At 39.6% G+C, this 14,652-nt stretch overlaps 1 protein-coding gene across 4 annotated transcripts in view; it reads left to right on the top strand.

The window, feature by feature from the left end:
* TNPO1 (transportin 1) overlaps positions 1 to 14,652 on the top strand; it is a 91,822-nt gene that overhangs the window by 34,367 nt on the left and 42,803 nt on the right. For all 4 annotated transcript variants that reach the window (XM_051833248.2, XM_051833251.2, XM_051833249.2 and 1 more), the window contains 3 exons: positions 1,942 to 2,017; positions 5,657 to 5,806; positions 12,949 to 13,055. In XM_051833248.2, the coding sequence (XP_051689208.1) occupies positions 1,942 to 2,017; positions 5,657 to 5,806; positions 12,949 to 13,055 (333 nt within the window). The remainder of the gene's footprint in view (positions 1 to 1,941; positions 2,018 to 5,656; positions 5,807 to 12,948; positions 13,056 to 14,652) is intronic.

Genomic DNA, 14,652 nt, shown 5'->3' with positions numbered 1-14,652 from the left:
CGGGTGAGGTTTTCTTTTTAAAGCTCTGGCCCAAGGCATCTGCGCCTGTACCGAGCGAGGGTGCTGGGGTAGTGGTCCCGCGGCCGCGGCTTGCGTCGAGGAGGTGGGACCTCCGCGGTGCTGGCTTGCGGAGGGCGCAGGCCCCCTCGGCCCGTCGGCAGCCGGCGCTCGCCACTGCTGCGCGCTTGGAGCTTGGTGAAACCCAGAACGCCCTGAAGACGAAGTTATTAGCCACAGTGTTAGAGGCAGTGCTGCATTGCCGTAACCTACAGCCCTCAATAGATGACTAATAAGTACCTAGCCCCTTGGTTAATAGAACACTGCCCGAGTAGATGTAGGGGGTAGTGATTTAGATCTGCTGGGATTGTTTTTTTTAAAGCCGTTTTGTCTGAATCCTGCTTATAACAAGGAAAGAACTGGAGTTGGAGAGGTGTTGGAGTTTGTGTCTGCAGCCCTGCTGTGTCTTGGTCTTCATTTGTGTTGTAGCTCTAGGAATAATAGAAGTTGACAGTTGTAGGTATTATGTGACACAATTATCAGTTCTTAAATTAGCCAAGCCCAAGAACTTCATTGTGAATTTTTTCTGTTGTACTAGTATAATATCATTTCTCGTTTTAATACATGTTTATTAAATTTTTTTATATGTCTACTGCTGTTTTGGGGCCAGTAGTCCATTTACAGTTTATGTGCCTATAGTGTGTCCTCTGAGCAGGAACAGATTGCTGTTACTGAGGCAGGAAAACAGTGTTTTAACTAAAAATAATACACTGCTTTATACTTTCAGAGTGCTAGGGGTTGCCCTTGTTCTTTTTGTGTCTTCTAAGAAAATAATATATTTAATTTTCATTTTGTATAGGCTTGAGCGCTTTTTGAAAAGAGGGCTAGAATAATAGCTATAGACTGAGTTGTAAGAAAGTAAACTGAATCAGAAAATATTTATGAAAAATTTATTGGCAAGTCCCAAAGCTGTTACTCCTGGCTGATCTTCAGTAAAGCAAGAAATTGTTATGGGATATTTCGTAGTTACACCTTGGAGTTTTACTAGAGAATATTTTGCTAATTTACATTATGATACTGAAGTTTGGGGATATTCAAGCATGTAATAAATAGCTGATACAGTGTGCCTAAAGTTTGTATCACAGATTTAATAAGAAATTTGGGTTTGTTGAATAAAAACATGGTAATCGTTCTGTGTAGGAAAACATGGAAAGCGCATTAGTCAAATCTTGAGGAAAGAAAGATAAAATAGAGCATCATGTCTGTTGCCTGCCAGCAGCTATGAAATACCTGCACATCTGTTCTCACTGGAGATGTTAGATGAGGGAGAGTCAGTTGTAAAACTTACAGTACAGTATCCTGCCATCGGATCAGCGCGGTGCACCAGCCGCAGCGGCCATTGGAGGGTGAACCAACGGCAAAAGGAAGAGCTTTCTGTCTCTCTCTCTCTCTCTCACTGTCTACTCTGCCTGTCAAAAAAAATTAAAAAAAAAACAAAACTTACAGTACAGTAACCTTATGATGCTGACTTTAGTAAGATATGATAGACTTTTGCATAAAAAGTGTTTTAACTTTTGAAATTCTAAAGGACAAACGAGTACAAAGAGTATCTCTTGTTGTTCTAAAACTATTTCATAAAATTAATTTCCCTTACTGATCTTTAACTAAAAAATTTATTTTGGAATGCTTTTCATTGTCACCGTTTTATACTTAAAGTTAAGTTTTGGTTAGGATGTTTTAAAGTTGTCAAGTATAAGAATTCTTGAAAAATTTTTTGCTATATTAAACGTGAGGCTGGAACTTCAGTATTCATTGAATATCATTGCAATAAATAGATTTTATAAATTAACCACCTTCTTAGTAAAAAATGCAAGGCAAAAATATCACAAAGACTTTTTTTCTTAGGTTACACAGAGAAGTTTCCTTAACTACTATTTGTTCTAGAAACTGGAACAACTCAATCAATATCCAGATTTTAACAACTACCTGATTTTTGTTCTGACAAAATTAAAATCTGAAGGTAAGTAAGGTTTGTGTTGATAGCTATTTAAAAATCTTTTTAAGACTATTTAAATGTTACCCATCTAAAAGGATTTTGTTTTGTGATAACTGCATGCTTTGCAGAAGTGGCATGGAGAGGCCTAGTTACTGCCACTGTAAGCAATTAGATGTATAATAAGTATTCAGTTCCCTTTCTTCACAAGTGGAAAATGTGTTGTTGAGTCTACTTTGGTGTTTCACTTCAGTGCTTGTATATGAGTTGAATGGATGAAAACTGATTTCCTTTAATGTATAGTTTGATGCAGGGTTTAATAATTGCCTAAGTATATGTACATTCATTGCAGAAAAATTTGAAAGGTCATAGAACCCAAGTGAAAAATATCCTATCATCTAGGGATAATTTCTGTTGACCTCTTGAATCATGTTTTCACACTTTTTCATGTAGCAATGTACTTCTTTAAAACTGACCTCAAAAAAGGGACCATTTTATTCATAAACTCTAGTAACATTTTAAAAACTTACACTAGTATACAGGAAACTTTTATTAGCTGTTCTAAGCAATTTAAAATTTAAGTTGCCTCTGACAATTTAAAGCATGAAGAGTCTGATTTTTAAACGACATGGTCATTGGCTTATTTGTGATCACATAATGTGTCCCAGTAGACTTCATTTCACAAATACTTATTGAGCCCCACCTCTTTGCCAGGCAATTTACAGGCTAATAGGAGTGCAATACTTGTGAACAAAACAAACAAAAATCTCTGTCCTCAAGGAGCTTACACTGTAGTGAGAAGTGTTCTTAATAGCATTATGTGAACATTGCCCAACACATAGAAAACACTCAAAATATTTATTGACAATTAACTGGCCCCTAAAGGAAAGTGACGTATTCTATTAAATGATTAGTGTTTTAGAAGCTATCTCAGGATTACTGAAAACTACTGCACTTGGAGTTGAGAAATGCATGTTAGACTCTTAAGTCATTTAACCTCTGTTGCTTTTTTCAGCTATAAAATGCCTTGTACTTTATAGACAACCAGACCACCCACCAGGGTTCAGCTCCAAACGCAGGCAGGTTAAATGTGTAGTGGAAACTCACTAATCTTGTGTTCAGATTTTGATAATTCATACACAATATGGTGATTCCATTTATGTTGTTTTCAGATGATTTTCTGGTTAATATTTGTGGGTTTTAATTTATGATTGGGGGCATAATAGAAAATTTAAAGCTTTAAATTTAGTTTCTAAGAATTAGTAATTTCAGCACATTTTTAAATACAGCAGCATTCTAGTATGATAAATATATCTATGATACATGATTTCTTAATACAGAAATTTTTCTCGCAGTCATTTGTAATCAATAATCAGTGCTATTTGGTTTTTGAATATTCAGTAAGTGGACTTTCCTAATATAAAATTATCTTGGAAATTTAAAATTCTGATAAGCTGCCTATTCTGTCATGTTTTCACCCTAGATTCCAAATACTTTTTAAAGAAGATATATTTATTTATTTATTTAGAAGTCAGAGTTACACAGAGAGAAGGAGAGGCAGAGAGAGAGAAAGAGAGAAAGATCTTCCATCTGCTGGTTCATTCCCCAGTTGGTCGCAACAGTTGGTTTCACAATCTGAAGCCAGGAGCCAGGAGCTTCTTCCAGGTCTTCCACGTGGGTGTAGGGACCCAAGGACTTGGGCCATCTTCTGCTTTCTCAGGCCATAGTGAAAGCTGTATCAGAAGTGGAACAGCCAGGACTCAAACTGGGACCCATATGGATGCCAGCACTGTAGGCAGCAGCTTCACCTGCTGTACCACAGTGCTGGCCCCAGCCAAATACTTTTAAAATATATCATTTATTAAAGCTTTCTTGGGATATAAAGGTACCTCAGAAGTACTTTTTAAAAAGTTATGCCTCATTTCTCAAAACATACTGAGGTTTTACATGTGTGTGATGCTTGATGTTTCTTTTTGTGTTGATTTTTCCCCCCAGGAAGATTGGGACACAAGTTTGCCATAGCTGGTTTTTCCATTAAAAATTAATCATTGTGGCTGTTTTAGAGAAGGAATACAGATAACACCTTTAAATGATGTATTTTGGGCAGAGTGTATATTTTTAATTTTAATTGTCCTACTCTTACTGTGGTTAATTAAATCTCCCTACCACTCACGCCCAACCTTTTCCCTCTTCTTCCTCTGCCTCTCAAATAAATAAATCATTTTAAACTATTTTGTAGCATTTATTGTAAAAATACACTGTATTTGTGAACAAATATGTATGCCATTTTAATAATTACATGACTAAATTATACGTAGTAAGACAAGATTATTGCTTGAGAAAGTTAAACATCTGATTATTCATTTCCTTGGTGGCAGTTTTAATCTTTTAAGAGAATTTGAAAGCTAAGTCACCTCTGGAATGGGATGTAGTTGAAAATGGGGGCAAATCTTTAGAAGACGCTGGGTCATGTGCATGCACGTGGGTTTCATTGCTGTGATGACCTGAGTGGGGTTTATGTGCAGAGAAACTTTGCTGTTTTTGCCTCTACATGTGCTTCATCCTTGAAGATTTCAGTGCCATTCAGACTTTGGGAACATTAATACTAACTAGAACAAGTTCGGGTTATTTTATTTGTTAATGAGGTAGGTAAAACAGTAGTGTTACAGTAGCATGTTGTGTTCAGTACACCAGCTCTTCATTTTTTGCAGCCCTTGGAGAGGAGAGGCCGAGGATAGAGTAACGTCGTTCTGAGTGTATGCTCTGGAGCCAGACTCCCACGGTTGATAATTTGGTGTCCCACCTAGGGGCCTTTTGTGCCTCTGGCAAGGCCTCTGTTTCGTCATTTGTGCAGAGGGCTTTGTCGTTTCTGTCTCACAAGCTTGTGAAGTACAGTAATAACTGGCAAGCACTTGGAGTGTTTACATATGTAACAAGCATTTAGAGGATGTTAACTATTGCAGATATTGGTGGTGGTGGTGGTGCCAGTTGGTAAAGCATTGCTTCTAGTTTTCTATTAAATTGATTGAAAATTTGGTAATAGCATTTGTAGATCAAACTCGAAGCTGTATTTTTAAATGTTATTGGAGATTTGGTGGGATTTTTAAGCTCAGAGGCAGGTGAAAAACATATAACCTGACAGATTTGTATGTGAAGTTGATCCCTTATATTCTTTGTACACTTACCGTGTTCAGTGAGATATTTTTAGTGACTAATACTTTCAGATCTATAATGATTACGTCAAAAAACAATAAAGCTTGAATATAGTAGCTACATATAAGCCATATTAAGTCAGACTAAATCAGTGGGTTCAGCAAGGAGCAGATTTACCCCAAGGCGACATTTGGTATTACCTGCAAACATTTCGGTCATCGCAGCTTGGAGGCCTGTTACTGGCATCTTATGACCAGTGATACTAAGAAGCATACTGTGCAGGGCAGTCCTCCACAACAAGAAATTGTCCTCAGAATAGCAGTGTCAAGGCGAAGAAATACTGAATGGTAAATTAGGGTGATTGTTTATGATTTATTTTTTTCTTGGTTATTGCAAAAATAAATTATACTGTCACAATTAACTTTTAAATACAAATATTTCAATGTGACATTTGTTGGCACAGTTTGAAATGTCGATTACTTTGAAACTCAGAACTGTGTTACTTTATTGCAGATGAACCCACAAGATCATTGAGTGGTCTCATCTTGAAGAATAATGTGAAAGCACATTTTCAGAACTTCCCAAATGGTGTAACAGACTTTATTAAAAGTGAATGTTTAAATAATATTGGTGACTCCTCCCCTCTGATTAGAGCCACTGTAGGTAAGTTATATGGCAATAATCTTACTCACCAGTGTTTGCAAGTGGATGCTTTTTTAGACACAACATACCATTTACATAGCACTTTTTATTATCTACTTACTGTAAAATTGTGATGGGGAAATTTTTCATTGCTGTTTCAATGTTTCTGAAATAATGTTAACTACTATCAGAGCTCTCATCCAATGAGACCAAAGTCACTGGTAGTTGCTGAATCAAAGTTGATTGTTAGATTAAAATATTTAACCCATTATAGCTCATCATCCTATATATAGGGCATCTATAAAAACTTACGTTGAACAATAAATATACCACATAAGGATAACTTTTTAAAAAGATTTTATTTATTTGAGAAATAGAGTTACAGACAGAGACAGAAAGATCTTCCATTCACTGGGTCACTCCCCCAGTGACTGCAACCACCAGAGCTGCGCCGACCTGAAGCCAGGAGCTTCTTCCGGGTCTCCCACGCTGGTGCAGGGTCCTAAGCACCTGGGCCATCTTCTGCTGCTTCCCCAGGCCATAACAGAGAGCAGGATTGGAAGTGGAATAGCCGGGACTAGAACTGGCACCCATACGGGATGCTGGAGCTGCAGGTGGAGGATTAACCTACTGCACCACAGCACCAGTCCAAGGATAACTTTTTTTTTTCTGTCTCTTTCATTGAAGTATTTGCAGAGTTGAAAACTTGGGACTAAAGGGGCTAATTATGACAACTGGTGTAAACTGGTCTATGAACACACACACTGGCTGTTGGTAAGCACACATTATCAGCCAGGGAAGACAGAAATAGGCAGGTGTGCTCTCTGCTTCTAAAGGGCAGCATTCAGTATGCCATGACTTAAGCGGCTGAATTTTACAAGGACCACCTGGAAAGATTCTATTTCTCTAGCCGGTTGGTTAAATGGACAGTTTTAAATGAGTCAGAGTCTTAAAATGAGAGTTCCTTAGTTTTTGTTGGGTTTGGAAAGTACCCAGTTGTATAAAGCAGAGGCTCTGTGACTTCTTGCCAGGCATTCTTATATTAAACAGTGCCATTGTTAATACTGATTTTTAGAATTTGATGGGTAAAGGGCGTTTATAGTTGGGAGAAAAGAGACCCCTGGTCTTTCTGATGTGCCCTCTTTTGACACTGATTAAAAATGAGTAAGTGTAGGCCAACATTTTCTGCTTAAAATCAAGGAGAGAAAACTCCATATAAGTGGTGGAATAGAAAGGAATAGGTGTCCTGAGAGGAGGCAACTCAGGTAAGGGAAAGAGGCAGGACAAGGTATAGAGATTGTAAATGTGAGATTGTTTTCTCTCTAGCTTGTATTTCACTGTTTAAGTGCTATTTGGTCTGAATTACTGTACATGGAATCTTAAGTTTAAAAGGTTAGAAGTCATAGTATTAGAGAAGAATTGGTGATACCTTCCAGTGAGTTCTGATTTCTTTTACCTTCCTTAAAAATTTGTGAACATGTTTGGGAGCCAGGTTTATCTTGGGAATTATTTGAACACTTGAAAGTATCTTTTGATTATTTTAAAACAGGTAGATGAAATTGATATTCATAGGTCTTGATTTTTTTTTTTTTTAAGATTTTTTTTTTTTTTGAAAGGCAGAATTAGAGGCAGAGGCAGACAGAGAGAGGTATTCCATCTGCTGGTTCACTCTCCAGATGGCCACAACAGCCAGAGCTGGGCCAACCTGAAGCCAATCAACTGGTTTTGTTTAATTATTTGTTATACACTGCTTCACATAAAATGAATTTTCAAACTTCTAATATAACTGCAATATATTTCCAAACAACATAATGTCAGAATTGTGAAGGTAGACATGGCTACATGACAGGAATAACTTGTGTAAATTAATGCCTATTGTTGAAGCTAGGGAATGGATACACTTAGCCCATTATATTTTTCTACTTACATACTCATGTAAGTGGAGTGTCCTCTGCTCAAAGTGCTTGGAACCAGAAGTGTTTTGAGGTTTTTGGGCTTTGGAATATTTGCCTAAACTTTATCTGTTGAGTGTTTCTAATCCACATATCAGTATCTGGATTCTTTTGAGGTGCTGAGTACTCACAGTTTCCAGGGGCGGGTGTAGTTCCTCAGTAGTTAAGGTCAGTCACAGCTTAGGATACCCACCTCCCACCAGTTGAGTTCTAGCTACTGTGCTTCCAGTCCAGCTTCCTGCTAGTGCATCATGGAAGGCAGCACATCATGTTTCAAGTGCTGGGCCGCCTACCACCCATCTGGGAAGCCCAGATGGAGTTTCAGGCTCCTGGCTATAGCCTGGCTCAGCCCTGGCTGTTGCAGGTGTTTGGCAAGTGAACCAGCAGATGAAAGATATCTCTTTCCTCTCCCTCTCAAGCAGATAAAAACTACAGACATTTTTTTTTTTAATGTTTTGGACTTTGGAAGTTTTTTTTTTTTTTTTTTTTAAGGTTTATTTATTTATTTGAAAGAGTTATACAGAGAGAGGAGAGGGAGAGAGGTTTTCCACCCGCTGGTTCACTTCCCAGTTGGCTGCAATGGCCGGAGCTGCGCCGATCCAAAGCCAGGAGCCAGGAGCTTCTTCTGGGTCTCCCACGCAGGTGCAGGGGCCCAAGGACTTGGGTCATTTTCCACTGTTTTCCCAGGCCACAGCAGAGAGCTGGATCGGAAGTGGAGCACCCAAGTCTTGAACCATTTGGGATGCTGGTGCTGCAGGCCAGGGCGTTAACCCGCTGTGCCACAGCACCAGCCCCATACTTTGGGTTTTTAGGTTAGATATATACTGAATCTTTTAATCTGAAATTTTCAATGAAAAAGTCCATAGGTACTGGCATTTGGCCTAGTACTTAAGCTGCTGGTTGGAATGCCCACATCCCGTATTAGAGTGCTTGGGTTTTAGTCCTGGCTCTATACCAGATTGTTTCCTATTAATGCTCACCCTAGGAGACAGCAGGTGATGGCCTCCCCTGCCACCCCTGTGGGATAGCTGGATTGAGTTCCTGGCTCTTGACTTTGGCCTGTCCCACCTAGCTATTGTAAGCATTTGGAAAGTGAACCAGTGGATAGGAAAACTGTTTTTTTCTTCTTGTACAACTAAAAATCAAAACAAAACACATTACAAAAGTATAATATTAACTATCGATAACAATTACCTTGGCCAGTTACTTGCATTATGTTCATTTAAAAAGATTACATTTGTCCTTTTTCTCTCTCAACCTCCTTTTAATGCAGGTTAGCAAAAGTGGTAGGAGATCAAGATTTACCTACAAAAGTGACTCCCAAGGAGGGGAGAAATTTGGGGAGGGGGACAGTGAAGATTCTGAAGTATTTGAGCATAAACATATACTTCATGTGTGTGTGTGAGAGAGAGATCTGAAACATAATGCCTCAGAATCAGGGATCCTTGTGGTAAACATAAATTATCTTTTTAATGTGAGAATTAGTGGTACAGCAGAGCGAGCACACATTCTTATCCACTGGTTCACTCCCCCGATGCCCTCAATGGCTGGGGCTGGGCTGGGACCAGAGCCAGGAATAGTTGAAGTCTCTCATGATGATGGCAGGGGCCCAGTTAACTCAGCTGTCTCTGCTGTCTCCCAGGGTCCACATTAGCAGGAAGGTTGAGTCTGGGGCCCAGAATGAAACCCAGGGACCCTGATGTGGGAAGTGGGCATCTTAACCACTAGGCTTGGATAAGTATTTTTCTTTGCAGAAAATTGATTAGCTTAGTTTAAAGTATTAGTGCTTTCTATAAATAAAGGAAGAGTTTTTTTTTTTAACCTCTTAAATCAGTTAAATTTTTTGCATAATTATTGTAGGCTTCTGAAAGGCATGTCTAAAAATTCAGAACCAGCTCTTATTACTCATGAACCAGGACAGAAAACTCTTGTTAATATAATATGTATAGTAGTGTAAGTATACTACATTATATGGGTAAGGAGGATTTTGTTCATCTAGATAGGGTTTTATAACCGTAGCACTTGGCGTTTTATACCAGATAGTTCTTTGTTGTGCTTTTAAAGATTTATTCATTTATTTATTTATTTGAAAGAGTTAGAGAAGGAGAGGCAGAGAAAGTCTTCTGTCCACTGGTTCACTCCCCAAATGACTACAATGGCCGGAGCTGGGCTAATCCGAAGTCAGGAGCTAGGAGCTTCTTCCAGGCCTCCCACATGGGTGTAGGGGCCCAAGTGCTTGGCCCATCTTTTACTGCTTTCCCAGGCCATAGCAGAGAGCTGGATTGGAAGTAGAGCAGCCAAGACTCAAACCGGTACCCATATGCGATGCCAGCACTGGAAGTGGCAGCTTTAACTGCTACGCCATAGTGCCAGTCCCATGCCAATCAATGTTAATCAGCCCCTGTGACCTCTTCCCACTGGATACCAGTAACAGCCAGTAATGTCTCCAGATAGTGAGCTGCTTGAGGGAGTCTGCTGCTTATTTTTATGGATCAATAATTTTTACAGTATTAACTATGTAGTAAATACTTTAATTAAAAGATGTCTGATTATAAAAATAAACTTGTAATTTTGGCTTTTAAAAAAATTTTTAGAAGAATTGTTTATTTGAAACCAAGAGTTAGAGAGAGAAACACACACACAGAGGTCTTCCATTTGGTGGTTCACTTCCCAAATGGCTGCAATAGCCAGGCTTGGGCAAGGCTGAAGCCACAAGTCAGGAGCTTCTTAAAGGTATCCCACATGGGTGCAGGGGCCCAAAGAGTTGGGCTATCAGGATCCAAAGTATAACAACCAGGACTCAAAGCGGAGCCTTTATAGGATGTTGGCATTGCACATGGCAGTTTAACCCACTATACTACAATGCAGACCCTCTGAAACCTTTTAACCTTGTACACATAGCAAATCTTGTTGAGAAAGTATATTTGTAAGGCACTGCATTTTTGACTAAGGTAATACATTTGGATGAATGGAAAGTTGTTTCCCTTGTTAAAGAATAAATGATTTGTTTGGAATTTTGCTGTTTCAATGAATATTCCATTATGTTTACACATAGGGAATCTTCTGTAGAATTTATAGAAGTGGCATTACTAGGTCAAAGTATGTTGTCAAATACACTGAGTTTCATTCCCTTATTTGTCGTAAACATTGGGAATTGTGTACAACTTTTTACCTTTATGCTAGTATTCAGTTTTTTTAGAGTGATGAGATGATGAGGCCAGATAAGTTTGGAATTTATTAACATCTTGTGATGCTCTATTAGAAGAAGTAATGAATATCAGCAGTCTGGTTATACCAAGTTGTAGATTTTGTTTAATTTTTTTTTTTTTTTTTTTTTTTGACAGGCAGAGTGGACAGTGAGAGAGAGAGAGACAGAGAGAAAGGTCTTCCTTTGCCGTTGGTTCACCCTCCAATGGCCGCCGCGGCCGGCGCGCTGCGGCCGGCGCACCGCGCTGATCCGATGGCAGGAGCCAGGAGCCAGGTGCTTATCCTGGTCTCCCATGGGGTGCAGGGCCCAAGCACCTGGGCCATCCTCCACTGCACTCCCTGGCCACAGCAGAGGGCTGGCCTGGAAGAGGGGCAACTGGGACAGAATCCGGCGCCCCGACCGGGACTAGAACCCGGTGTGCCGGCGCCGCAAGGCGGAGGATTAGCCTAGTGAGCCGCGGCGCCGGCAGATTTTGTTTAATTTTTACGAATTACTAAGTGTGGTTTTACTTAATACACACTTGATTTCTTTTAGACAGATCCAAATCATACTGTTATCCTCGATTCTTTTATGTTTTAACTTTAGGAAAGGAAAATTGGCAAGAAGGATCAGATCTTGCGGGTTTATTTTAAGACTTATATGAAAGGCAGGGTGACAGAAAGAGATCTTGCACCTGCTGGTTTACTCCCCAAATGGTCACACAACTGAAGCCAGGAACCTAGAACCCCATCTGGGACTCCTGGGTAGGTGGCAGGGGCTCAAGCACTTGGACTATCCCTTTGTTGCTTTCCCAGGTGCATTAGCTGGGATCTGGATCAGAAGTGGAGCAGCCAGGACTCAAACCTGTGCTCATGGGATGCTGGCTTCGCAGATGGCGGCTTAACCCACTGCACCAAAATGCCAGCCCCCAGGTCTTGCTTTTTAATCTGAAGGCTGTTACGAGAGTTGGATTTTTAAAATGCTTTCAGTACATTGACCCTCGTTGTGTTTACATGGGGCGCGCTTTGTGCTTTATATTTCTTTCATTTCATTTCTGTACCATTAAAGCAGCCTTCTCAAAACTAGAGGTAGAAAGCTCCTAAGAATAATTTGCTATTAGTAATAGTTATTGTAGCCATCAGGCATTTTATGTGTATCTCACTGGATTTTCATGGCAGCCCTATGGAAAGAGTACTTTGTCTTGTTTCATTTTTACAGATTGGTATTTTACAGTTTAGCCTATCTTCAATTGATACTCTTAGACACTAAAGGATCCATGGGTGCCAAGCACTTTTGTGTTGTTACTGTGTTGGTATTACACAGAACTGCATTACATGGTACATTTTTGTGAATTACACAACCACTGGCTGTCACAAATCTGCTGCCCACCATAGTCAGAATAATCCAGTTAGTCAGAAGAACATGATCACTCAGTGTGTGCCAGCCAACCTCCAGGGTCCAAGATCACCTTTCTGGTCACTCATCCTTGACCAAGGAAGTCAGATTTGTTGGAGAGGTAAATGGCCTGTCCAGAGGAAGGTCAGCGTTGCAAACTGCATGTGAACCATTGTTCTCGTACTTTATTTTCCCCACCATGGTCCTTGGCTCTTATTCCAGGTTAAATCAGGGAGCTATTCTTAGTTTCTTAAGGTATCTTTTATTTAAACCTAAGAGTCTTACAACCTCATCATATCCATAATAACTGCACTGATACTTTGGAGCTACCCTTGGCCTTATTGGAGAAAAGTAAGCTGCACCGTTTTGTACACCCACCTGGTTTAAGGGGGGAAAAAAAGCTGACAAAAACTTAGGGGTGAAGTGTTGGAAGGCTAGAATTAGATCTGCTTTATGTTGTGGCTTTCTCATAGATATGCTGTGATAGTATGGCTGTGGTTATTATTTACAGATTTGGAAATCTTAGGCTGACTTGAGACTTTGAAAAATGTGGATATTTACACACAGCTGCTCAAATGGTAGTATATAACAATGCAGTCAAGTGTCCTAAAAATATGTTTTCTTTCAAGGTATTCTGATTACAACCATAGCTTCCAAGGGAGAATTACAGAATTGGCCTGATCTGTTACCAAAACTCTGTAGCCTCTTGGATTCTGAAGATTATAACACCTGTGAGGTAAGGATATTTGCTTCATATATAATTTCTTCTGTTGTCATGTTGTGTATTAGGAACCCCTAAGGAAAACTTAGAAACCTTGGAGCTCAGCAGCCAGTTACGCTGCTGCTTACAATGCTAGCATCCCATAACGAGACCCAGCTGCTCTGCTTCCATTCCAGCTTCTTGCCCATGTGCCTGGGAAGACAGTGATGATTGCCCAAATACTGGGGTCCCTAGTACTGACATGGGATGCCAGGGTGGAGTTTCTGGCTTCTGGCTTTGGACTGGCCTAGACTCGTTGTTGGGGTCATTTGGGAAATGGAATAGTGGATGGGAGGATGTAAGATCTCTCTCTCTTCTCTCTTTTTGCTCTGCATTTCAAATAAAAATAAATCTTTAGAAAAAAAATTTAGAAACTTAAAGTCACCTTTGTTTTACATTTGTGATAATTTATTTAGCTTTTCTATAAAGATTATGTTATAAAACTTCTTTACTATTTATATACCCTCTATTCTGAAATTGCTCTTGAATGTGTACATACATAATAAATAGCTGTTGCCAAAATCAGTTGATGTGATGTTTTTTAAAGATGGTCTGAGATTTACCAAATCCCAGACCATGAGCACTCTTTTAGCTTCTCTATATTTTTAGTTTTTTTGCTTCTTATTAAATGACATAGCTTAGGTATGTCTTAACTTGTCAACCTGTAGTCAAGCATTAACTGATTTCTTGGTTTTGGCCATGGACCATTCACAGAGATAAGAGGACATGTATATAGCTTTCTTATATACTTTCTCACTGTCAGTAAGGGCTTAAGTACCTCTTTAATTTGCAGCATTCAGTTTGGGCAGAAGCTATTTAAATGGAAACCATTTTAGGTGGTTTGACTTTCCAAAACAATGATTCCGTTCTGTTTGAAAACAGTGGGGCTAGGAGGCAGAGAGGCATAGGAATAACCGTGCAGAATGAAATCAGGTTGCCTATGGCTCTGTAGTCTATTGCCTGGCATGTCTTGGCGAAGAAAAAGGAAAGAGGGAGAGTCAGCAAAATACTGTTTATAAAGTGGCTTTCTGTCTCCCTAAAAGGAAAAAAAGGTATCCTTCATACTCACAAACACAAAATAATGCCTTGAATTTACAAGGTTACAGAAAGACTGACTTAGAAGAATTAGTCATCATGTAGCAGTTTACATACAAACAGTGCTTTGGTATCATGGTAAACATAAAAGACCAAAACAAAATTTTTGTAAGATTTATTTTATTTATTTGAAAGGTAGAGTTACAGAGAAGGGGGGAGAGACAGGTCTCCCATCCGCTTATTTACTCCCCAAGTGGCCAGAGCTGGGCCAATCAGGAGCCAGGTGCTTTTTCTGGGTCTCCCACATGGGTGCAGGGGCTCAAACACTTGGGCCGTCTTCTACTGCTTTCCCATGCCATAGCAGAGAGCTGGATCAGAAGCGGAGCAGCCAGGAATCAAACCAGCACTCAATGGGATGCTGGCACTGCAAGCAGAGACTTAAACTGCTAAGCCTCAACACCAGCCCAAAAACATCAAAATTTTAAACAAGCACTTTCCAAAATAAACTTAAACTGCAATAATTGTGAAATTGTGGAGC

Source organism: Oryctolagus cuniculus, chromosome 14, assembly GCF_964237555.1.
Source record: "Oryctolagus cuniculus chromosome 14, mOryCun1.1, whole genome shotgun sequence".
In the NCBI taxonomy this organism is placed as follows: domain Eukaryota; kingdom Metazoa; phylum Chordata; class Mammalia; order Lagomorpha; family Leporidae; genus Oryctolagus; species Oryctolagus cuniculus.
Note: the sequence above shows the minus strand (reverse complement) of the source record. Positions and strands in the feature narration are given on the sequence as shown.